The sequence below is a fragment of the Artibeus jamaicensis genome, unplaced genomic scaffold (genome assembly GCF_021234435.1).
Source record: "Artibeus jamaicensis isolate MK-2021 breed Jamaican fruit bat unplaced genomic scaffold, CSHL_Jam_final contig_548, whole genome shotgun sequence".
In the NCBI taxonomy this organism is placed as follows: Eukaryota; Metazoa; Chordata; class Mammalia; order Chiroptera; family Phyllostomidae; genus Artibeus; species Artibeus jamaicensis.
In genome coordinates, this window is record NW_026521883.1 from 6,853,976 (window position 1) to 6,879,952 (window position 25,977).

At 46.4% G+C, this 25,977-nt stretch overlaps 1 protein-coding gene across 1 annotated transcript in view; it reads right to left on the reverse strand.

Annotated features, from left to right (window-relative positions):
• The window catches only part of LOC119057033 (IQ domain-containing protein H), a 121,719-nt gene that overhangs the window by 14,059 nt on the left and 81,683 nt on the right, over nt 1-25,977 (reverse strand). Inside the window, exon 11 of the mRNA XM_053670131.1 lies at nt 4,520-4,690. Coding sequence (XP_053526106.1) covers nt 4,520-4,690 — 171 coding nt within the window. The remainder of the gene's footprint in view (nt 1-4,519; nt 4,691-25,977) is intronic.

The window sequence follows — 25,977 nt, forward strand, 5'->3', positions numbered from 1 at the left end:
CACTAAAGACTTCTTCAGGGATGAACTTCAGCTCTTCTCTGGGGCCAGATCAGACTCTCAGCCAGTGCAAGTCATGCTGGGTAGTACAATGGTCAGACACACAGGCTTGGACGTCTGGCAGACCTGGGCTGCTTCTGTCTTGGCCCCCACACCTGCTTGCTGAGTGACCTTCCACAAGTTGCTTAACATTTCTTAACCTCAGTCTTCTTATCTGAAAACAAGCATAATAACGGCACCTGCCTAATGTATTGGGTTGTATAAAGATTCATTAAAGCGCTTAGTTAAATTACCTGGAGTGGCGTCAAGGCTCGATACATTTTGAGTGTCATTATCATACTATTATGTGCCTTGTAGTTACCTGCTGCCCTGTGTTCTTTAATAAAGCTGGAGCTCTTTGCTACTCATCCCTCTGGCCTCTGGGCTTAGGAGAGTGTCTGGCACAAAGGACAGTGAGTAGATACTTGCTGAATTTACTTCCAGTTAATTCGTGCTGAAAGTATTAACTGATAGCTACGGGAATGGCTGATGAGGGCTTAGGAAGGGACCTGTCACAACATTATTACGTCCTTCTGAAAGATTCTGCAAGAGAAAGACCCTTTAATGGAAGGCTGAGGTGTGGAGGGGTGGGCCCTTCCCGTGTCCACTTACAGGACATGCCCACCCCCCAGCACCCTACCTACTCTCCCCAAGGCTGCCTGGGCCAGGCCTGGAGTAGGGTCCCACTTTACAGACCCCATCAAGTCCGGTCTCTCGGGAGACCTTGGGGATCATGTGGTCCTCCCTTATTTTACAACCGAGGAAACCGAGGAAGGCGGAGGATCCGCATTCATGACCCCTGACTTCTGACCTGTGCTCTTCCCTCCAAATGCCCGCCGGCCACATTCGGAATGTGTGGGAATGCCAGAGGGCTAGCCTCTTCTAGTAAAACGAGGGGAAAGAAATAGAAGACAAAATACTATCAGTAGAAGCCTAGTTTTATTAAACTACCTTTCTAAATCACAGTCTAACAAGAGTGCTTCAAGCCAAATAAAGGAAGCTGGAAATACTCCTTTTCACTGGAGAATATAATTTTGCTTCAGCCACAATTTAAATTGATTTAGTTCTGAGCACCAGCACTTGAAGTGTAGCGCATATTCTATTTTCGCCATGATACTCATTTTGACAGTGATGCATTTCAGTTGACATAGTTGAAATCCTTATGTAATAAATCTCTGCCTGAAAATTAATCATGTTTATAATATTCTGAGAATTAATAACACCCATTGCTCAAATCATTAACTTAAAAAAAAGGAGCTTCCAAAATCTGTTCTCAGCAGTAAGGGACCACAAATAAATGAATGTTTGATAAAATAATCCAAGTAGCAGTTTAACAAGCGTAAACTCGAATGTGGTTGCAATAACACAGAACTATTGTTTAAGGGTTGGCAGAGGCTGATGAGGGTCTTATTTCAGTTACGAAGCAGGCATCCACATGCATAATGAACTGCTCTCTGAATTATTAATGTGCTGCTTATTTAGCCTCATCTGTCTAGAAGATAATGTATCCTAACTCTAATGAGTGATTGGCCTTGTACATAATTACAGTAGCAGCAGCGGTGGGGGAAATGTGTGCCTTCAAAGAAGGAGTTCTAAAAATAAAGTCATCACATAAACTTCGTTGTTGTTGCATTCTATCAAAATCAAACCCGAAGCATTTGAGAATTCATAATAAATTACAGGAGACAGAATCATTATTAACATCATAATTTAACACAAAAGGTTTTACTTAATCATTCATTACAGACCATGTGCTGTTAAAAATGCTTATAAATGACTTGGGCTGTTTTAAGATGTTCTCAGAGATGGTCCCTGTTGGCCACTCGCCAGCTGCGGTGCGGAGGGGCCACACGCAGCGAGGAGGCCAAAACACAGGTAGGAAGGGTAATGATTCACGCCCATTCTGACAGAATGTTAATTAAAAGTTCAAAAGTTGCTAGGTGACTCCTTTTCATTTGTACAACATGCTCCTCTGGGCCTCATCCCACCGTGTTTCTGCATTTGGCTGGCTGTCTGCGGAGGGCACTGGCTCAGAAACCTGCGTACCTGGTCCCCAGGAGTCTGAACGACAGCTCCGTGCCGCCTGTCAAGGGGTAATGTCTCTGACGTGGGGTAACAGCTCTTCTTGGAGTCCCGGAAAGTTCCCGCTCCCCGCTGCATCGCACGTGACTTAAAGGAACAGGCCCACATGAAGCATTTTATAGGTGTTAGTTCTGGATGCGCCCTCATCATGGCTCATCCGCACACTTCCTTTTTCTCCAGTCTCCACAGGGGGCCGTCCATGGACTGACCGTGAACCCGGTGGCATCACAGTCTGTTCACACTCTTGGGTTCGGGAAGCTTCAGTTTGGTTGTAAATGGTACTGTGCGTGCAACTGTGCCCGCTTTTTAGAAAATTTTCCTATCACACATGTGCACATGCATGGGAGCGTGTGCGTGCACACACACACGCACAGGGGCATCACGGGGTGAACCGTCATTTATCTTCCTAAAACCCAAAGCGCTTCCAATTCACCCCGACATCAGAAAACCTGCACGTCTTTTCCTTCGTGATGGCAGAGACGTTTGAATTACTGAAGATCATAATGCTTCCCTCTCAAGTGCAGGCAATTCCTAGAAGTGTTTAAAACTCTTGATCACAGGAGAATTCCCGCATGTTGCCTGTAGCAAGGATTGAAACCTATAGGCAAGATGGGGAAATGAGCGAGTGCTTCTAATTCTAAGTACAACTTCTGCTTACAGCCTTCTGAAGCCACACACTTAAATGCAGCAAATTGTCTTTGCACGTCTCCTGTTGAATACTAACTCAGCTTTCTGCTTCATATTAGGAATGTCGTGGAGTCAGGTTCACCAAGTCAGAAGGACCCACATTTTCCTGCTGTCCCTCCCTCTAGCTGGGAATTGAACTCAGGGTCCTGTAGGTCCCCTTGGTGAGGATGGAGATCACGGGTTCAGTTGGACCTCAGAGATTCTCAGCAGGTCCTGGGATCTAATTAAAACGGATCTGTTTCTCCTTTCCAGTCCAACTCTACTTTCCTTCTTAATAAGCAAAAAGATCAGGGGATTCCTGTGAACAAGGGCACCTCTCAGGACAAGTGGATTGAGGAGGAGAAAAAGGCTACTGCCTAAGTCCCCTGAGACATCTGGCACCCTCCGGGCTACCCTTGCAAGGGCACACCGAGTTCCTGCCCAGGGAGGTGACTGCGGAGGCCCTGCGGGGACTGTCAAACAAGGGCTCTTTAAACCCAGAGGCGTCTCCTGGGCCCAAAGAGGCTCAGCGCAGAGGCAGAGGAGGCTGCTGTGAAAAGGTCCCTCTAAAGCACCAGTGTGGGGTCCTATTCATCACTGGGACTCCTCTCTTACTTGTTTGATGTGTTTGGATCTCAGGTGGAGTTCCATTTGCAAAAAGGGTTTGAAGCCCACTATTGCAGAGGCAGAAGGAACCCTCTGGCAGAGGTCAGAACAGCCGTGGCCAGAGAGCCGGTCCACTCTCCTATCCCGTGTGCACACCAGGGGCCCTTGTTCTCCTTCCCCATGGCTCACCCAGCCCACCGTCCCCACGGAGATCCACCCTTTGTTACCAGGGTTCTGAGGCTGGTGAACCTCAGCCATCCTAGCTCTGGGCTGGTGGTGAGGTGGGCAGGTGGGGCGGTGGGAAGAGGCAGATTGTGAGAGGCCTCACTGACCCAGCCGGGAAGTTGGGATTTTTCTCAAGACGAGAGGAGTCATTTCAGAGTCACAGGTAGGGGAGCCACATGCTCAGATTTGCATCTCGCCTTGGCCACCTGACTGTGTGTGTGTTTGGGCTGAAGGAGAGACAGGGGGCAGGTGTTTCACCTGCCTCCTTAGTGGGGAGGTGTTTCAATGGTGGTGTGAGGCCACGAAAGCCCAAACTAAGGCAGTTTGTTTGTGGAGGGAGGGGAGGGGTCGGAGTTGAGACGTTTTAGCAGCTGGCACCAGCTAGAGCTGGCTGCTGCCTGGGAGTGGGGACGGGGGTGTCCAGTCAGCCTCCGGCCTGACCCACCAAGAGGAAGTACAGGAAGGGAGACAACAAGTGAGGTTTTGGGCAGTTTGACCCTGAGGACTTCATGGAGGAGTTCTGTGGAATATCAGGCCTAGGAGTCTGAAGCTCAAGAAAAAAAATGGGGGGGCTAGAAAAACGTGGGTTTGTGAGAAGTTGCTGGGCATTGAAGCAGCAGGTATAGATGCACTGGCCTGGGGCGTGAGCTGAGAAGAGAACTGAGGGAAACGCCCAGCAGACGCGCCCCGAAATCCCTGCTCCGGCCCCCCCTCCTCGGCCGGAGGCTTTCTGGAAGGCTCGCTCCCCTTTCCATCAACCAATGCGTTCGTATTCCAAAAGGCCGCTTCTAAGAGGTTGACTTGCCCGAGGTCCTTTCCTTTCTCTAACCTGAAAGCACCGGGCACCGCCAGAGCCCGGTGAGCAGCAGCTGAGTGTGGCTGAACTCGGGGAGAGCCTGCTTACCGGCACCGGCAGGGCGTCCTCACAGCTCACTTTCTTCTCTTTCTCGAGAACCGGGCGGGGCACCGTGAGGGTGCTAAAACTGCAGTCCAGATGGCCATCGGTCAGGTATAAGGTGAGTTGAGTCAGGGCCAGCTGGTCACTGTAGGCGAGGTCGAGGCCTGTTGCCCACACCTGATTAAAACAGGAGCGTGGGTGAGGTCAGCCTCTGGGGGGAAAAAGGCACACCCACCCCGCCCAGCCCAGCCCGCAGCAGACCCCACCGAACCAGCGGACATGTGACTTCTCAGAGCGGATGTTTTTGCTTCAGTTTCTACTTCCTGCGGGAGAGGGCCAGAGCCTCTGGTCTGACTGTAATTGGAAGGACCAAGGTTCTTGTGGGAAGCGACACAAGTGGACATACCTGGCCAAGGTAACCTGCTGGAGATGCCCCGTTGCGAAATGCTCCTGTGGACTCGGAGCTTCCTGCCTGTGGTTTGCCATTTCTAAGAGGGTCAGTGCAATGTTTTCTACTGAGAAATGGGACTGGACAGAAGCTTCAGTTAGCAGAGATGGGGAAGCAGAGTTAGAACAAAGAGGAGGAGAAGAGTGGGCAAATATGAGAAAAGGGCGGTTTGCCCTGATTTCAGAAAAGGCAGCTGGCCTCTCGGGATTTCCAACATGATACTTAAAGGAAGCTTGAGGTTGGCGTGTAAGTCTTAGCTCCACCGCTGTTTTACTATGAGCGCAGCAAAGTCACTTCACTATGCCACCATGTCACAATGTCCTCGACTGGGAAGCAGTGGTGACACCAACCCACGCGGAATCACAAGATTCCTGGGAGAAGACTGTCATGCAATAAAAACAAAGAGGCTTTGAAAATAGACACATGTAATCTATATGCTGCTATTGTATAAGCTACCACGAGTGCTGTCCTGTAATTCCTTTGGCCATTCAAGATATGCACCCTGTGCTACACCAGAGATGACAAAAGTGGGCCGCGCCACCTCCCCCCGACGCTGCGCAGGCCGCCCTGCATTGCCCTTGTCACGTCCCACCCTAGAGTCTTCCTCCACTCAGTGCACAGTCATTGGAGTGTCCATGGTGGCAGACCACGTTCTGCAATCAAGAAAGGGAACCCAGAGGCTTATGTGTCCAGTGGACTACAACACAGCGCATCGCACACTGTAATGAAAGGATGGGGCGAAGTCCTACGGGCGCAGGAAGGAAGGACAGACCGAGTCTGTCTGCTGAAGTCAGGCCTCGTGGAGAAGGTGGCAGCTGAGCTTTGAAAAGCATCATGCACTGGCAGGCTCCTGTGTACCAAGTACCTACAGCCTGCTAGGTGCCTGACGGACACCTCAGATATTTATACCACCCTAAAGAATAACATCCCCGGGGCGGGGATAAAAAAACAGGTGCAGAGAGACGCCCACGTCCATACACTAGGGAGTGGCGGTGCTGGGATTTGAACGTGGGCCTGCTGGAGGAGACAGCATTGATCTCAGCCCGGCCAGCACTTGCCCTGGACCAGTTTTCCCATCAAATGAAAAGTTAGAGTTGCAGAGGATCAAAACGTGTTCTCGTTTCATATAAGCCATGCCATGGAAGTGTCTTGTGGAGAAAACATGACGTATGGTATTTCTGGAGTACGCTGCAATTAGCAGTAATGCATTTTCACTGTAGGAAGTTGGAAACGAACACATTTTCATGAAGACTTGATTAAACATTTTTTTCCTCTTAGAAGGCCTACATGTGCCCCACTCACCAACTCGGTATGTTAAAATACATAATACATCTGCCCTAGAGTGGACTCCTCTCAAACAAATCTAGCAGTGAGTGACTTGAGTAAGCATTGAATGCAAATGGCATCATTATAAGGATATTAAGAGGTCAAGCCGTCAAGGCCCCTTGCTAAACTGAAGCTAATTTCAGGAGTCATATCCGCACAGCAATGCCCTTTTATAATAGCAAATAAATTACATTCGCAACAATTGTTAAAAACTAACTGCCAAGTATCTGTTGCAGTTGTAAAGATCCTATTTGTCAACTTAGATATTTCCTGCTGGATGGCAGGAAATGCAAATCAGATAGGGACGGCTACTTTTCCTTAATAAGAGGGAACTTGCTATTCTTGCTGTGTTAGCCATTTCTTTCAGAGCCTCGGTCTTGGTATTTCAGTGTCCTTGACCACAGGGACATGACTCTAACAAGCCCGATTCATGTTTATGTTAATATAGGAATGTTTTGGTGGTAAGGATTTTAATGACACGGTAGCACCATGTGGGGGAAAGAGTGAGAACCAAGGGGTCTTTGCGCCTGGCCCTCACCAGTAGTGTAAACTTTAGGGACTTATTTAAGCCTCTCCATCTCTGTAGCCTTAGGTGTGAAAGGAGCAAATGATGGCACCTATGGGATTTCAAAAACAAAATAAAATAAAGGCACATAAAATTGCCTATCACACTATGAAGTTCAATACAAATATTACTTGCAGTTATTGAACATTTAAGAGAAGTAGGATCTTGGGATACACATTTTTCACTGGCCTCTGTAACTAGTAGGTCACCCCAGTTAACCTATTCTCCCCATTCAGAATCATGGTGTCCAGCCTCAAATCAACTCAGTCTAGCGAGTGGTTAGGTTTGGGCAAGATCGGTATTACTCTGTCTCCAGTGGACCACTGATGATACTGAGATTGAAAAGCAGTTTGGGGTTTTGCCTAAGATTATAGGGCGCAGGCCAGAGCTCTGGTCTTCTGGAGCCATGTACATTTGCTTTCCCAGGCCACCCTAGCCCCTTGGTTCACCAAAGAAATAGAACACATTTCTTTAAGGCTTTTCCTCAACAGCAGGCTTGCCTGAATTGCTCAGATAATTGTTCTGTCTCCATCTGGTTTTTCCATTGCAGACACTGCCTGAGGCATGCTTATTTTGTGCACAGGGGTTCCTATCTCCCCCTCTAGACCGTCAGCCTCTTTGGGGAAGCTGCCGAGTCTTTGTTTTCCCACAGCACCCAGCGTCTGTCCAGGGCAAGGCTCACGCCTCACTGTGGACTCTGGGCAACTGTCAGGAGCATGGCAGGTCTCCTGAAGCTGGGTTCAGATTTACTGAGCCTCTCCTCTGTGGCATCTCACTAATCCTGTTCTCGACTTTGAACTTCAACTTTCACTTTAGAGCAAGGGTGTCAAACTCATTTTCACTGGGGGCCACATCAGCCTCCTGGTTGCCTTCAAAGGGCTGAATGTAATTTTAGGATTGTACAAGTGTAACTACTTCTTAACTAGGGGTGAGGAGCTCGGCACTGCTCTGAGTAGAGACCAGGTGCTGGGCGGGATCCAACAAGGTGGAGGGCCTTGTGTTCGCCACCTGTGGCTTAGAGCCTAGCCTCCCTCTGCACTGGATGTGCCCGTCACAGTCCCGGCGAGTGACAAGGGCAGCCGGCAGAAAGGCCCTGTGAGTGCGGATGCGGAGAAGTGGATGGGTTTTTAAATGTTCAGAAGGGGGCTTTGATATGACTCGCAGGACTTGTAATGACTAGCTTGACAGGTTAATTGATTAGATGTGAGGGTGAGGAGAAAACATTGAGGAGGGTTAAGACCCTTAAAAATCACCTAATACAATCAGTTTACTTTGTAAATGGGGCAACTCCGGGATGAGAAGTGAAGAGATTTGCCCTAGGTTACAGAGCCGGGGAGCGAAGGTGCGGGGTGGGAAACCCAGGTGCTTCAGCATCCAGTCATAAATCACTTGTTGATAGTTTGATTGATTGGTGATATTCAAAAATCATTTTGTTAAACATGGCTAGAATACCAGAGAGACTTACATCGAGGCCTTAAGAAGCACAAGCAACGTAAAAATACTCATCTCGGCGTTACTTGTGATGTTGAAAAACTGCAGCCCTCCAGCTTTTGGTATCTCCTAAGAGGGTCACGACACAGTCAAGTGACAGGATGGCCTACGATACTCTCACTAAAGGTAATTACCGTGAATGACTTTTGATGCTGTGGGAAGATACCACAAAACTGCAAGAGAAGGATATGAAGTCGTATGGGCAACATGACTTCAACTTTGCAAAAATAATACTGTGCGTAGAAAAGACTAGTTGAGCTTCTAACAAAAGGTTAACAGTCTACCGTTAATCTTAGCGGTATTATGACAAGTGCAATCACATAGACCTCCGTGTCTATTCCAGATCAGCACTATGTAACATGGTAACCAGTAGCCACTCATGGCGATTTAGCACTTGAAATGCAGCTGGTTCACACTGAGATGTGCTATAAATGTAAACTATGCATCAGATTTTGAAGACGAGGGAGACAAAAAATCAAATATTTCAGAAATAATATTTTATACTGCTTATATATTCAATGATAATATGTTGGCTATGTTTCATGAAATAATACACATTAACATTATGTTCCTCTCTTGGAACAAAATGACACATGTGGTTTATGTTCTATTTCTGTTGGATTGGTCGCAGCTTCAGCAGGGGCGGGGCCGTAGGGGCCGGGCGGGGGAGTGGGCGGGGAGCAGTGCTGCTGCCGCCCAGCCCTCCACCAACAGCCCGCACTGGCTCTGCCTCGGGGCGTGCTCACTGCAGCTGCCTGGGGATACCTGGGGTAGGGTGGGCAGAACGCAGGGCAGAAGGCAAAACCAAAACACTGCAGCAACCTCATCGCCTTTTCAGAGCCAGGCAGAGGCCAAGTTGCCCAGAATTGTTCTGTTCCCAGGCTCTGGGCCCTGTTTGGACCACGAGCTTTGGAAGGAAAAGCTAATAGCTCGCTTCTGCATGGGGAGGTGTGGCCGAGGGGCCCAGTATGGAGCCCTTTGGCCTTAGGTGTTCCAGACAGATGGAGGCTGCCTGGCACCCCTGCTGCTTCTGCCTCTTCCCTGTGACGGGCAGGATGGATGAGTGGCAGAGCTTGCAGATGTGAGCAGATGTGCGGAGGCCTATATTTTGTGACTGACTCCAAGTGCAAATAAGTTTGGTCTTGCCAACCTTCTCTTATGGGCGTCAGGGCAGGTATGGGACTGAGAGACTAATTTATAGATCGAATGACATTCATTGGAGACTTACAGAATTTCAGAGCTTTAAGAAACTGTCGATGGTCCTGGCTGGTGTGGCTCAGTGGGTTGAGCACCGGCCTGTGAACTGAAAGGTCGCCAGTTCGATTCCCAGTCAGGGCACATGCCTGGGTTGTGGGCTGGGCCCCCAGTGGGGGGCTTGTGAGAGGGAGCTGATGGCTATTTCTCTCTCACATGGATGTTTCCATCCCCGTCTCTCCCGCTCTGTTTCCCTCTCAAGAAAAAAATAAAAGAATGTATAGATGTTTTGCAGACCCACCTCTAGGCTTTCTCTCTGCCTCCTCCTCTCCCCTTGCCTCCTCCTCACCCTCCTCCTTTGGGGAAGGGGAAGAACGAGGCTCCAGAAGGGCCAGTGACTTGCTATAGGCCCCAGCTCTTGGCACCAGGGTCTGGGACAGATAGTTGTGATCCTGAGCAAGTAGCCTCTTTAGCCCACACCTTCTCGACTAATCACTGGGGATCACAGTTCTGGCGGACCTTTCCTCGGTTGCCTCTGGATGCATCTATGAGGCTAAACAGGGAATTGTGAACATTCCTCACTCGTGGAGAACTTTTTAAGGCACCGATTCTCAAACAAAGGCCACCGAGAGATGCCTCACTGAGACGTCACCGCCGCAGAGGCAGCGTCCGGCGAAGGTGCGCAGCGCAGCCGCCCTCCTCAGTGCTTGGTTTGGCCGGGGAAGCACCGGCCACTTCCCGGCCCATGTTCGTGTCTCTATTCACAGTCCCAATCTGGCACAAAGTCTACCAATGGACTGTCTGTTTTTTCTAGAGCGAGACCAAGCCCTCAGTCTGACCCATGGGTCCCCATAGCTCTGCCCTAGCTGTAGAGGCCAGGCCACCTGCCCTGCTCCTCTGCTTGCTGGGTGGCGAGGCCACAGGCGGGCTGAGGCTCCCTCTGTCCTCACTGGTTTGGCTGCAAACAGAGCCGAGGGCTTATTTCCTACTTACAACTGTGGAGGCCGGTTGGGGAGCGTTGAGCAGAGAACTAATGTGATCTAACTGATATTTTTAAAGGTCGCTCTGGTTGTGCTGAGGAGATGAGACCAGGACGAGTGAAGGAGGGAACCAGGGAGGCCAGCCAGTTAGGGGCTGTTTTGGGAATCTGGGTGAAAGGCGATGGTGGCTGGATTGACATGGTAATACCAGAGGGTAAGGGACATGGTGGAGGCAAGTGGCCTCGCTGGGGAAGAGCACCGGCCTTGCCCATCACTGTCCGAGTTGATCTCAACTTTCTTCTCTCCGGGCCTCTGTTTCCATGTCTATTAACAGTCTTTGTTTCTGAGGCTTTGTGAGGATCAGGGACTACAGGAGACACTGTGTGAGACTAGCACTGCGGGGTCTGGCAGACACGCAGACCTCTTTAGTCTTTCCTGTGCGGCTTCCGACACAGAGTCTGAGGCAGGCCTGAGAACTCCCCTGCTTGGCTCCTGCCTTCAGCACTCTTGCCTGCTTTTCAGAGGCTGGGAGCACAGTGACCGCTTCTCAGATGCTGTTTAAAAACAGGCCCCAGAATCCTGGCTTTCACTGAGAACATACTTTCTTGATGACACCTTTTCTCACTTTCGTCTTTGAATCACCAGGCAGCATCAAGTTCTCCAATGTGGTGAATAACGTACCTGATACTTCACTTTAAAGAAGGTGGCACAGTGCACTGCAAGAATTTTAAGTTAATAAAATATTAATGGGATCATGAGATTTGTTAAGAATTGTTGGAATTATGTAAAGAAGTCAATAGGCAGAGGGGATTGCAGCCTCTTGGCATGTTGCCACCTAGTGGCAGCTGCTGGGATGGCCCCGTTTCTCGGAGAGGCAAAGAACAGCTGTTGCCCCTGCTTGGGACAGTCGTCTGGGCCTGGTCAACAGTTGAGATTCCTAGTATTCCTCTTGGAGGCCTTCCCCTCTGTCTTTATTAATCCCACCTATCCTTCTGGGCACGATTTAAATCACCGTTCCACAACACTGTCTCTGAGCAACAGAGAGCAACCATTCTCTGCACTGTCTACCCTGGACACCACTTTATATTGGGCCTTCCGACTCCTGGGGCCAGAGGCACAGAACACCCGGGCTCCACCACTGAACACTCAGGGCCCAGTGGTCCGCCATGCCTGGGGTCTCCATGATTTTCAAAGGCTTTCAAAATGTTTGGATTCTGAAAAAAAATTACTGGCTCCCAAACAAGAAAACTGCAAAATAACAATAAATGGTTTTGAAAAGATCAGCCAAATTGACATGTGAGTGAAATACAATATGATTCTTATGCAGTTATGTTTATTGCATGAGAGCTCATTGAATGCATTTGATGTGGTGGAGGGCGAAGGAATTTCTCAAACAAAAACACTCAGAGCTCGGAGAGGTCTTAAACAGTCTGTCCTGCAGACCTAAATTGACCTCCATCATCCCCACGTCCCCATTTATGACTGAGGACTCTGGGAGGTGAACTGACTCGCTGGCTTCCCTCAGTCAGAAGAGCTGGGACCAAAGCCCAACGTTGCCATGACACCGAATTACCAGCGTTAGTAGCCCAATTCCTTTGTAGTGCCGGAAGTTTCCCCGTGACTTTGGACATTTTTTCAGGATTTGCAGGAATTATGTTAAAAATTAATTTGAGGATACAAAATGGAGAATATTGACATTAAACTCCCACCATCAACAGCTGCATTTGTCTTTCACTGTTGCAAAAAACCAAAATCACAAATCTTTTCATATACCCTTGCCTTCTTGGCTTCCTTTTCCAAGTTTCTCCTACTTCGTCTATAAACTTATCATCCCCCCTCTATTACTCTTAAGATTGATGGCCTAACTGATATTATTTTTATTCTGAGTGTACAGAATTAGTTGCTTTTTTCTTTTTAAGTATTTCTTTACTTTTTTATTATGAACTTTGGGAAAACCGTTTTTTAGAAACTTTGACATTAAACACTAAACTACAATAACCATGAAAACCCAACCATTATAACCTACTGCAGGTTTCCAGGACTAGCGATTGTATGCACTCCTTCCACGGCAATCCAGCGGTTCAGTGTAGCAATCCTGTGCTGCAGACACTTACTCTCCTTCTGTAACTTTCACACTGTAAAGGTCAGGCCTGGGGAATGTTGGCTTCGTTGAGAAGTGATCCTTCAAAGTTACCACAAATAATCTCTAAAAGGCTTTTTTGATGAATTGTCAAGTGGAAAGCTCTTGTTCCATAGTTCCCATCATGGAGGATTCCTGGACCTAGACCTCGTGGGCGTGAAAGACTGCTATGCAAAGCTGGTGGGGTGGGCACACGGCACTGGTCTTGTCACTGCAAGGAGTCGGCACAGTGTTCACCTTTCCTTTCATTTCTTGAACAGCTCCATTAAATCACACACACACACATATATATATATATATGGTACATACAGGGTCCAGTAGAAGTGATGCCTGCTTGAGTATGGTTGGTAGGGTAATAATATGGGTATAATAATTTGTAGTTTTAATTTGAACATTTCACCTAAAATGTCATATGGTGTGCTTGAGTGTGATATTGTTGTGTTACAGAATTACATGCTGATGATTTTGTAATAAAGAAGGAGGTTATTTATGCTGTATTCTGTGCATGTGTGTGTGTGTACATATATATATATATATATATATATTTTTTTTTTTTTTTTTAAAGAACTAACTCTGTTGCAGAGTATGTACACAAGAAACATAGAATGTCAGAGCTATGGTTTTGGAGTTGTTCTAGTCTAGACCCTCACACTCTGGCCATGAGGCTCAGGAGGGAAAAAGGCCTGGTTGGGAGCAGAGTTCAGACCAGAGCTCAGAGCTCACGATTTCAAGTCCAAGCCAAGTTTGCTTACATTTGGAAATTCCTAGAGAGGAGAATCAGACCCCAAACTGGGACTTCTCTTACTTGCCCCTGGGTCCCACACAGTGTTTGGCACAGTGCTCCTGCCTCATGTAAGCACACACAGTAACTCTGTGTTGGGTGATTCAATTAAATAACCCAGGACAAAAAATGTTTCCCTTGAAAACAGACAGGAGAGCTACCATTTCAAATCACAAGGATGGCTGAAATAAAAACGACAGCAACAAGTGTTGACGAGATACGAAGAAACTGGAATCCTCATACATTAATAGTGAGATTATACAATGGTGCAGCCACTTTAAAAAACAACAGATTTTGGCAGTTCCTCAGAAAGTTAAACTTTCAACTACCACATAACCCCTCAATTCTACTCCTAGGTAGATAGCCAGAAAAAATGAAAACATGTACACACAAAACTTTTACATGAATGTTCACAACATGATAATAGTTAAAACAATGGAAGCAACCCAAATGTCCATCAACTGATCAATAGGTAAACAAAATGTGGTACAGCCACACAATGGAATATTATTCAGCCATCAACAGGAACAAAACATCGATTCACGCTGTAGCATGTTAAACCTTGAAAACATTATGCTTGGTGAAAGAAGTCAGTCACAGAAGACCACATCCTGGGTGACCCCCTTTATGAGAAATGTTCAGAGTAGAGAAATCCACAGAGACAGAAAACAGTTTCCCCCGGCTGGGAAAGGGGGCAGGGGGGACGATTTCTAACATGGTCAGGCCTTTTTGTGTGTAAGGGACACGGTCTAAAATTAGATATTGGTGATGGTGTGTGATTCTGTGACTATACTGAAAAGCACGGCGGTGTATACTTAAGGATGAATTTTATGGCTTGTGATATCTCAGTAAAGGTGTTACACACACACACACACACACACACACACACACACACTCCAGTTTCTCAGAGGCCCATTTTTGGAAGGACACCTACACAATTTGTATGAACCCTTGTTTGTACTACTCGAGTGTGTGAATAATGACTAAATGAGGGAGTCTGTGATATACCACTTTCCAAACTACCCTCTGACTTTGAACTTTTTTCTTTTTAAGATTTTATCTATTTACTTTCAGGGAGAAGGTAAAGGAGATAGAAAGAAAGAGAAACTCTGATGTACAAGAGAAATGTTAACTGGCTGCCTCTCACACACCACATATTGGGGACCTGGCCCCCAACTCAGGCCTGTGCCCTGACTGGGAATTGAACTGGTGACCATTCAGTTTGTGGGGCAATGCCCAACCCACTGAGCCGCACCAGTCAGGGCTGCCCTCTGAATTTATTCTAGTCATTCTTCAAGCCTGTACCTGAAAAAGCATTTCCATATGCGGGTAAAAAATACCTGCTACCTGCACTAAAGCACACCAGTGCCCAGCAAGGGTTAACACCCGGGGCCCAGTACGCAGTCCTGGGCCGAAAGGGACAATGTGTTAGCACCTGCCGAAGAGACTCAATGAGCTCCGAGGACACAGTGTCCCTTTTCTAAAAGCTGCTATACTTCGCCCTGCTTCCCAGCACAGTCTTTCATTTCGTAGCAGCTCCTGGACTGAGGGAGGCTGGGCCCGGCCACATCTAGAAGAGCAGCCGGGCTGGTCAGTGGGCACGAGGCACAGAAAGCTTTGTCTTGGGCACGTCCACTTTTCTTCTTCCTTCCTGTTGCTCGTTCCAGGGTCCTTGCAGCACTTTGGCCTGGCTTCTGCAGCTGGAGGAGCTCCCCACAGGGACACTTCCTCATCCCCATGGAGTTAATCTGGTAATCCAATACATCCGGACTCCTTTGCAGACTGTAGAGGGCTGTTTACTGTACCGGAACCTTTCGGAGGTGATTATCTGAGAGACAAATCTGGATCCCACGACTTTGCCCTCGTTGTCTGTGGACTCTGGCGTTTGAAACATTCAGCACCCAATGAAACCAATATGCTTTCTTTTTTTGATGGCAGCAATTTGACTGCCTGGAGGCCAGACTCTAGGTGGGAGACTTGTGGAGGGAAAGGGGAAGGGAAATTAATGTATACTAAGGGCCTATTATGTACACGACACTCTGGTATTTTCCTGTGTGCCCTGACCGCCTTGTGAGGTAGCGAGTAACACCCGCATTTTGTAGAAGCAGAAGTGGAGTCTCAAAGGGCCCAGAAACGTGCCCAAGTTCCATGGCCAAGGGGCAGGTCTTCGATTAGGAGGCAGCTGTGCCTGACTCTGAAGTCCAGGTTTTCTCTCCTGAGGTTGACCTTGGAGATTACTCTGCGCCTGGGGCGGGAAACAGATGCCGGGTGGAATGCGAGTGAGCCTTGTGAGGCTGGTGGTCACACCTGGGAGCTCCACCAGTTACCAGATGGTCTGGAGCTGAGGAAGGCCTGTGATTTACTGTAGGACTTCGGGCAAGTTACTTAACACCTTCCTGCCTCAACTTCCCCATCGCTTGTCTGTAAAGCACTTTGAGAGCCTGCAATACAGGAGCTGTATAAGGGCAAAGAAATACTTCCTTTCGGTGAAGGCAGAAAGCCAAGGTTCCTCTGTGATCAATAAAAGTCCTTTGGTACCTTGCGGAAATGTACGGGGAGAGCTTTAGGGCCCTGGGAAAATGCCAATTAAGTGGCTGCTTGCAGAAAACCACCCTATAGCTTCACCCGAGTGAGTGTGGGCTCGCCCTTCCGGCACAGCCGCGCTGCTAGGCCTCTGCTCCTCCTCACCTCACCCTGTGGTTGCTTTCCGCCCCCGACGCCCTCCGGTACCATTTGTCCCCAGGTTCAATTTCTAGCAGATGAAAGAAACGACGTCAAGGGGGGTGTATCCTTTCTTCCATCCTCCTTTCCTCTCTGCTTCTCATCCTCAAGAGAATGCACGAGAAGGCCCGCAGTCATAGCAGGTAAGTGTAAATTCTTAGTTCTCGCTCTACCTGTCTTTGACAACCATTTTATACAGAGCGTTCAAAACCATTTATAGAAAAGAATTGTGAAAGGACTTCATTATTTTTTTCATCAACAAGTGGATAAAAAGTTTCAAAGTACATTATGTTTTCTCCCCGCTCACATCTGAGAGAGCATATCCTTTGGTATGTCACACATCTTTAATATGTATGGAATTTTATAGTTATTTCTCTGAAGAGTGTCTTCTTTATATTTGCCTCTACTGAGATGCCCTGTTGTCCTGCATACGCACTTAAGGAAGGTAGGGCATTTGGTGGCTGCCGGCTGGGGCCCCCAAAACTCAAAACCTGTTTTTCCAGTTCAGGGAAGAGCTTCCGGAGAATTCAGGCGTCCCCCTGGGTGGTCAGCGCCAACCAGCGCCAGGGAAGTCCACGCTCTTCTCGGAGCCACTGTGACCTGTTTCTCCACGAGTTTTTCCTTTGTATTTCCTGCCATGTTCTCCTTACGGGAGGTGAACTTTGTCCTTTTATTTGGGTTTGGATTTGACATTGGTTCCTGGCTTTGCTCGATCAAGTCTCAGGGGGTGGATCTGGTATAATTTACATATTGAGACATTGGTGGAAATGTCTCCAAAGGAAAACTGGAAACAATGAAAAACAGACTTCAACAGGTAGGTGCTCTCGACTGGACTAGCAATTTGGCCTGATGGGGAAGACCGACTCCCCGAAGAAGGGAAGCGTTTCGTGTTCGTGTTTGTAAGGGCTGGGAGCAACAGGCAGGCGCTGGAGCTCATGTTTAAGGAGCTTTAAACATACATAAAATGTATGTTTAAAGGAATTGTATACAGTTCTATTTATGCAAAAGATTCATGTAACTTTATAAAGGTTTTCAGGGATTTTAAAGGATTTTAAGTGCTGTGTTAGACTATACTAGTAACAGATGTTCAACGGCGTGTTTAAGGTTTTGTTTTACTGAAAAAACGACGGATTACTTGATATTTTCTTTTTAAAAAATCATACCAAAACCACTACATTTTAAGTATAGCTCAAATTCCTTATTTCTGACAAACATAAAAGATATAAAATAACATAAAGGCTCCTAAAGATAAATATTGCTATAATAGAGCTGGAAGGTTTTGTTTGCTCACTATTCCCTTCAGAATTCCAGTCTTTTGTGTCATTTCTTGTGCTTTTTCTATGAAGACAGATGGTGTCAGTAATTGCCTATATATTTAATTAAGTTAAAAAGCTACATAGTAAGGTTTTGGCAAAAAGAAAATTCTGTGCTTCGAGCAAGGAAAGCAAAAGGAAACGGACTGATAGTCTAAGACACTGTTCCTCACCAAGTACACATTCGATGTCCACGTGTGTTGGAATGTGAGACTGGGTTTCATTAATCTAAAGATAAGAACAGAGGCATTTATTCTGGAAGGGAAAGCCCAAACTAGAAGTCTGGATGGCAGTTCTCCGACACTGTTGGCCAGCTAGGTGGGAATGACTGCCCACTGTCCACACCACCTCCAACCACGGCCCAGTACCGAGTGGTTATTCTGAATTCCTCCGACTCTCAGGGTTTTTTTTGTTTTTGTTTTGTTTTTTGCCTGGGATTTTTCACCTAGCAGGCTAATTACTGTGAAATTATTATGGAGGAAAAAAGCAGTAGCTACGTGTAGAAAGTGGTTTGGAAAACTGAGTGAACCGTTCTCGTGGAGTCTGTTTTCAGTGTTCCCGTCCCATGAATCCACCTTCTGGCTCAACGGCAATATGGCGCTCCCAGCTGCGGCGCCGCAGATGGGCCTGCTCGCTGCAGCTCGTAAGGCTTAAAAATGGCTACCACAACACTGATTTTATTCCATTTCGCTTAGTCATTAACATTTAATGATTACCTTATGTGCTGAGCACACGGATGGAATATATTAAAAAAAATAGGAGATGGGTTTTCTGGCTCTAAGCTGTTCAACTCAATTCAACAAGCATATTGAGGCTCTACAAGAGAAACATACATTTTCTTTGGCGATGGTCCTTGAGGAGGAGGGAGTGACTTACAAAGCGTGTCCCCATCAATTCAGTGCAGCACCACAGGGAGTATCTGCCGTGAGAGGGGGAGCGGGCTCGGCAGACAGCATGGTTTGAATCCGTCATGGTTTGCACCCTGGATTTGCCACTTAGTAACTGTGTGACCTTGAACATGTCACCCTAGCCTCAGTCCTCATTTGTAAAGTGTGGATAATAATTCCCGCTTCTCAGAGTGTGAGGATTAGGAATATTCCATGTAAAATACACACCAGAGTGCCTGGCACTTGACAAAAGTTCAGTATATTGTTAGTGGTACTAATAATTAGCCCAGCCATCAGTGGCACACTGTAGCCCTGAGACGCTGGGGCATGAAGGCCGTGGTGGGGGGGGATTGATTCGGGCAGGCGCCAGGAGGAGCTGGGTTGTGAGACGTGTGAAAGATGGGAGGTGGTGTACCGGCAGGAAAGAGAGGCCAGGCAGGCTGTCGGCATGACGATGCTCGTGGCAGGCAGGAGGGGAATGCATTTACTGAACATGGGAGTCACCAGGCAGTGAGCGCGCTTGGCCCAGAGAGCGCTTTGGATACGGCAGATGGAAGAGGGAACAGTGCTGCGTGGCGGGCAGGGAGGGGCGGTGCAGGGCTGTTTGAGGAAACAGGTGAGCCTAGCAGGGTGTCCAACCTTCTGGTGTCTCTGGGCCACACTGCAAGAGGAAGAGTTGTCTTGGGCCACATACTAAATACATTGTGACATGTGATCACAACAAAAACTCTTAATGTTTTAAGTAAATTTACAGTTTTGTGCTGGGCCGCATTCACAGCCATCCTGGGCCACATGCAGCCCACAGGCCGTGGGTTGGACACTGCTGGGAGCAAACTACCCTTTACTTTGTCTCTCCAACATTATGATACAGGTAAAATAAGTTAAAATGAATGTTAAGGACAATATTGCAAGGTGACAATTTTTGGGGGGGCTTTAAACTTTGCCTTTTAAAATCTAATTAATTTTTTTAAGTTGTATTTCTCAACTACAGGTGACATTCAATATTATTTTCTATTAGTTTCAGGGGTACAGCATAGTGTTCAGACAGTTATGTCATGTATGAGGTGTTCTACCCAATCACCATAGCACCCACCCGGCACCACATAGAGTCATTGCACTGTTATTGACTGAGTTCCCTGTGCAGTACTTTGCATCCCGTGACTGTTTTGTAACTGCCAATTTGTACATATCAATTCCTTCACCTTTCTCATCCAGTCCCCCAACACCCTCCCATCTGGCACACTTCTTTGTTCTCTGTTACCTATGAGTTTGTTTCTGTTTTGTTTGTTCTTTAGATTCCACACGTAAGTGAAATTGTGTGGTATTTGTCTTTCTCTGTCTGACTTATTTTACTTAGTATAAAACCTTCTCAGGCTACCGATGCTGTCACAAGTGGTAAGATTTCATTATTTTTCATGGCCAGGCAATATTTTACTGCGTATATGTACCATATCTTCTTCATTCCCTTGTCTATTGATGGGCACTTGAGTTGCTGCAAGGCAAAATTTATCACACAACAACAGGCGACAGCTGGAAGTAGGGAAGGCCACTCAGCCTTGTGTTTGTGATACTCGGGGACAAGCTGTAAGTACGTGTGTATGGAGAACCTTCTGGTCTTTCTTAGCATCCGCAGGGAGCCTTTCCCTTTCCCCCAGCCGCTGCCCCGTGTCCTGCAGGACTGTGGCGCCTCCCGAAGAGCACAGGAGGCGGCGAGAGGGCCCAGATTCACTCATTGTGAGATCTCTCAGTGCAGAGAGAAGTGCCAGCATTTCGCTCAAAAGGAAGCAAGGGTCTCCATGACGACAGTGGGCGTCTGAGGTCCTGGACGAGATGACGGGGTGGGTCTACTGTATACAGGGACCAATCACAGCTCTACCCAAGAATTGAGGTTTAGGTTTGTGTTCAATTTGCTGAAAGTCGAAGTTTATAACATAGGGGGTTTATCAAATATTTAAGGACAGTCCCATATGGGAATATTTTATATAAGAAGAGTTGGCCACTAGATTACCTGCATTGTCAGTGTTAAGAGACAAGATTGTAATTGTCACTGTAAAATTTATTGTCATCCTTGCCTCAGTGTTTATTGTGGAAGTCATTATCACCACCAGCGTCATCATTATTTCTTGTATATTACGGGTCTGTTTCATGGACACAAAGATGCAGACCTTTTAAAGGGCAGGTCTTTTACTTCAATGCTTCAAAACCCTTTGGGATCTATTTTCACTACACTAGGTATTAACTTGTGATTAACAATGTGCCTATTATAGCATTTAAAAACACTGAATAATAGTCACTTCTGTTTATACCGAAGGCTTATTAAATTTTAATTTAGATATACAATGTTAACTTTCTTATATATAAATAAAATACCTTCCCTAAAGAGAGAAGGTAAATCTCATTGAGCTCCCTTGGGGAATACCTTGTATGTCTTGAAAACAGAGATAGGGAGATCTTGCAAAGGCGAGTACTAGAGGGGCGACTCAGAGGGAAATGTGCATTTATTCATTTAATGCATATTTATTGTGGGCCTAGTATATGCGAGAGGTGGTGGTAGGTGCTGCGCACACGGCAGTGAGTAAGGAGGAATGATGATATTTCTGTGGACCTTGGTTTCCCACTCTCTGAAATAAACATATTCATTTTTGATGCTTATATATCACTTTATGATGATAAAAATGCTCACTGACTTTTAAAACCAATGCTAATTCAATTCAGATTCCATTCACAGTTTGAGAACCTGCTGAGGGCCCGGCGACAGCTTTCCATGTGATTATGCCGTTTGATTGAATAAGAACAGCACCTTATATCTGCTCAGCCTCTCAGAACATCCTGCGGGAAGGAGGGCGGGAAGTCGCCATCCGTCAGTGAAGAAACTGGGCTCCGGAGACCCGGAGGGTTGTCTGAAGCATCACACCCGGCAAGTGGGGAGACTGGGGCCAGACCCCGTTACCCATCATGGCGAAACAATGTTCAGCTAGCTCCCTTTTTTTTTTTTCAATGCTAGGCTGATATATTTGTATTAGTAACTCTTAGAAACAGTTTTCAGAATGATGGGATATTCTGTGATACTCATGGGGGTCTCCATTTTTGTCTTTCCTCAGAGTTTAGACTTTGTAACAAGTCTCATCTCCTTTTGTACCCAGGAAGGGCCATCGCCGCTGGTTGCCTGCTGCTGTTTTCCATCTAAACTCTTTTCTTAAAGATTGGATTTCCTTTCCTTTTTTTTCCCCCCAAAGGTAATAGCATCGGTGCTCAGCAGGGATAGTTACTTCAAAAAGCTCAAAATTATCTAAAAACAAGAAGTTTTTAGTCTGAGAATTTTAACGGAAATCATATTTGCCAACACGCTTGTCTAGGATTTTATATACAGGGAGCTGGGGGACGATATGTACGTGCACATTTACAGGAGATAGATCAGATGTGATATTTGCCAGGCTTAGAGCATCAGTTCATCCGTGTGTGATTTTTCTTCTCTACCACCGCCCTTCTTGGCATCTTCATCCCTCTTTCTCACCCTCCTTCAACCCTAATGGTCTCGTAGCTCAAATCCCACCTACTCTGTAAAAACCTTTCTTGATGATTCCAAATAGAAGGCAGTTAAACTAGCATTACCTTTATGATATTTCTTTTTATTGTTCTATGTAGTTGTCATTTGAACTTCTTGTAACTCACTTTTTAGGTCTGTCTCCCCAGATGGGTTGTGAACTCCCTAAGGGCAGGCACCTCCACTCTTGCATCCTTGCAGCCTCTCAAGCACCTTCCATAATGGCTTGTACATACGAGGTGCTCAATAAACACTTGTTCTTTCTTTTAGAATTTTCCACAAGTGAATAAGTAAACTCAACAGATCTGGCTCTTCTAGAATTTTCAAAAGCCCATCAACCAACTGGCTGTCATGTGGCCGTCACTGTATTACACATCACAATGAGGTTAAAAAACATTGCAAAGTCCAGTGCTTTCTGGAGGCTTTGCGATATTTATGCCTACGAGCCAGTAAGAGGACAAAACAATTGGGTGTGTGTATATCAAAAGAAATTGGGTGAAGGGTGTGAAGTGAGCTGCCTGATGACAGGGATGTGTCTGCTCTAATCGCTGTCCCCTCAGCACCTAGCGTGGGCTGGACAGGCCCTCGGGAAGTGCTTGCTCAGTGAGCACGCAGTCTGTGCTCAAGGCCTTCGGGAGGTGCGTCAGGGTGCTCCCAGAACCCACTAGGTACTGCCGTCCGGGACACGTTGGGTTTGGAAACACGGGTGCTGCTGTTTGTTTAAGGACTGGATCCCCTCACGCTAACACGGGGCAGAGCCCCTCCCATCACGTGGGAAGTCACCTCTCCAACACGGCGACCTTGTAGTTCCACATATCTGCACGGAGTCAGCCCATCCCCAGGGTACAGGAATCTTGGACACAGGTGCACGGCCACCAGGAGTGGTTCTGTGCTCTGCTCCAACCAACTCCCTTTGCCAGGACTGGCCCTTTTCCTCTTGTTCCCAGGTGACCCCGGGTTCTGCCTATGATCCCAATATTTCAACCCTACATTTCCAAACTGTTCCTCCATTCTGCCACCCTAGAATCTCCCTGTCATCTCCTCAAGTCTGGACAGGATTGTCCACCCTCTTGTCTGGAGCTGATTCCTAACTGTGGGCCCGTCCTGAGAGCACCACTGTTGTTTTATCTGCCTGTCTTTGGGTCCTGGTTCCCTCTCACCAGGCCAGCATGGTCGGTGACAGGGCCCAGCTTAGGCAGAGAGCAAGAACTGGATGCAGTCACCTCAGCTTTCTGCCTCCCATGTCTGCTGCAAGACACGTTTGTGTGTAAGTGAAAGTGCTTTGTAATTTAGAACATTCTACACATTTATCATCTTCACTATTCAAGTTTTTTTCCTGATTATGAATACAATGCATGCTTACTTTTGAAAATAAAAATGCAGAAAGCACAAAAAACTGTTATGGTAGCAACTTGCCATAAAGCTAGAGGCTTAAAAGTTCAGAGGTCGGAACCAAAATCTAGGTGTCAGCAGGGCTTCCTTCCCCACAGAGGCTCCACAGGAGACTCTGTCTCCTTGCCGGTCCAGCTTCTCGAAGCGTCTGCTTTCAATGGCTCGTGGCCACTGTCCCCATTTGCAAAGCCAGCAGGACCCTTGTGATGACACTGGCCCCCTGGGTAACCCAGGATGATCTCCTCATCTCAACAGCCTCAGATGAATCACACACGTCACCATTTACGGCAACATTCCCAGGTTTCAGGGACTCGGGCAGCCTGAGCCTGGGAGCAGGCTCACTCTGCCGACTACGCCCTCAGTCCCCCAGTCCACAAGTAACGCTTCGCAACATCTTCTGTCTGTTCAGTTTCTTGTTGCTTTGCACATATTTTTCTTTTTATAAAATTGTCATATTTTATATATTGTTTCATTATCTGCATTTTACCCTTCCACTGTTCTTTTTTCCTCTAATCCTCACCTAAGGAAAGGTGATTGATTTTAGAGAGAGGAGGAAAGGAGTGACAGAGACAGAGAGGAAAACACCGACGTGAGAGAGAAGCATCAGAGGGTTGCCTCCCGGCCACGCCTCAACCAGGGATGGAAGCCACAGCCTTTCGGTGGATGGGACGACGCTCAACCAGCTGAGCCACCTGGCCAGGGCTCCACTATTTTATAAACAATTTCCTGTTAGATATTCTTTAAAATTTTGACTTTTACTGTTTTTGTAGCATTGAATTCTACTGATCTGTGATAACTTGCTTAACAAATTCTCTACTGTTGGAATTTGGTCTATTTAAAAATTTTTACTATCCTTAATAATGTTGTGATTAACATACATGTACATGAATTTTTGTGATTATTTCCTTGTGACATTTCTGAAAAGTAGATTCTGACTATTATTAAGTGTTGAATGCAAAAAAGTACTATGAAAATATCGTTGGGATAGCTAATTTTTGAACTGGAAGGTTCTTCAAAAGTCAAATAAGCTGGACTACTCATTTGACAGCAGAGAACACTGAAGGTGAAAAAGAAAGTGATGAGCTCAAGGTAATACGGTACTTCAGGAAAAAAGCTAGAGCCGACTGTTTGAAACGTTAGTATGATAAAGAGCATCACAAATGAAATGCCAGGGCTCGGTATCAAAGCACAGGGGGGCGGGGCTGGGGCACAGCTGTGACAGGAGGAGACAGCTGGATTGGCTGGGAGAAGGCTTGGTTACACTGAACAAAAAAATGGATTGAATAAGTAAGTATATTGAGGAAAAGAGACTCAGGTTTATAACTGTTGGAGAAAGTACTTCTTTTTAAGCCTGGAAAAGGGGAAGTCTAGAATCTTGAGGTGTTAGATTGGAATTAGAGATATGGGCGGGAATGTATGGTTTTAAAATACATACACTGACACAGGCTTGTCAAATCAAGATCGGCACAGTTTTAAAGCTACAGCATTGGGTAACAGCTAGAAAAATAAAAGCAAAAGATGAAATAAATAGGAAAAATGTATGTACACTGACAGATATAGAAATAGTCATAGAAGCATATATATGCTTGTGTGTATTGTGTCTGTGTGTATATATATCATATTTCTTGCTCTGTCCATGGAGAGAACAGAAGCAATAACCCTCCAGCACCAAGAACTCAGATCCTAACCCTATCTCTCACCAAAAGGACCCAGGCTCCTAGCTTGGTCCTAGGTCTGGATCAGGGCAAGTATAAAATGAACCTGAAACAGCTCATTGGGCTAGAAAGTAAGACAAAGCTCAAGGTGTAATGGGAACACCTCTCAAGTACACAAGAGCCACCCTGAAGGGTCCCCCACTGGCTAAATCGGGCGCAATTTGTACATCGAAACAATAACGTATGTACTATAATTGACTAAAGAGCATAGAAACTAAGGAGTTCAAACTGGTATGAATACATACAGGCACACACACATCCATCCATGCATGCAGACTTATACACACACACATGTTCACACGTGCATAAACACATAAATGAAAGATGGAGAAGAAAAACCGCTCCCTTGCAGCAGATTGCCAATGCATAGATGTGGAAAGAATGATGGAAATAGAAAATTGACATAAACCAGCCATTTTCGACCTTTTTCATCTCATGGCACACATACACTAATTATTAAATTCTATGACATACCAAAAATATATTATTTGCTGATTTGACAAAGATAAATAAACTTTTATTTTTCACAACATATGGCCATTGTCATATTAGCTGCTGTCATGTTTTTTTTACTTGACAATCTAAGGGAAAAGAGGTCAGTGCTCCTGACTAGTCAGTATTACATGTTTTAAAAATTCTTGCAGCACACCAGTTGGAAATCACTGATTTACACAATGGAATACTACTCAGCCATTAAAAAGAAGGACATCTTATCTTTTGTGACAGTATGATGCACCTGAAGAGTATTATGCTCAGTGAAACAAGCCAGTCAGAGAAAAACAAGTACCATGTGATTTCATGCATATGTGGAATCTAACGAACAAACTGGACTAACAAATGAACTGGAAACAAACTCAGATGCAGAGAACAAGCTGACAGCTGTCAGAGGGGAGGGGGGCTTTGAGGGCTGGGTGGAAAAAGGTGAATGGATTAAGCAAAAAACAAAAAAAACAAAACCCCAGAGAGA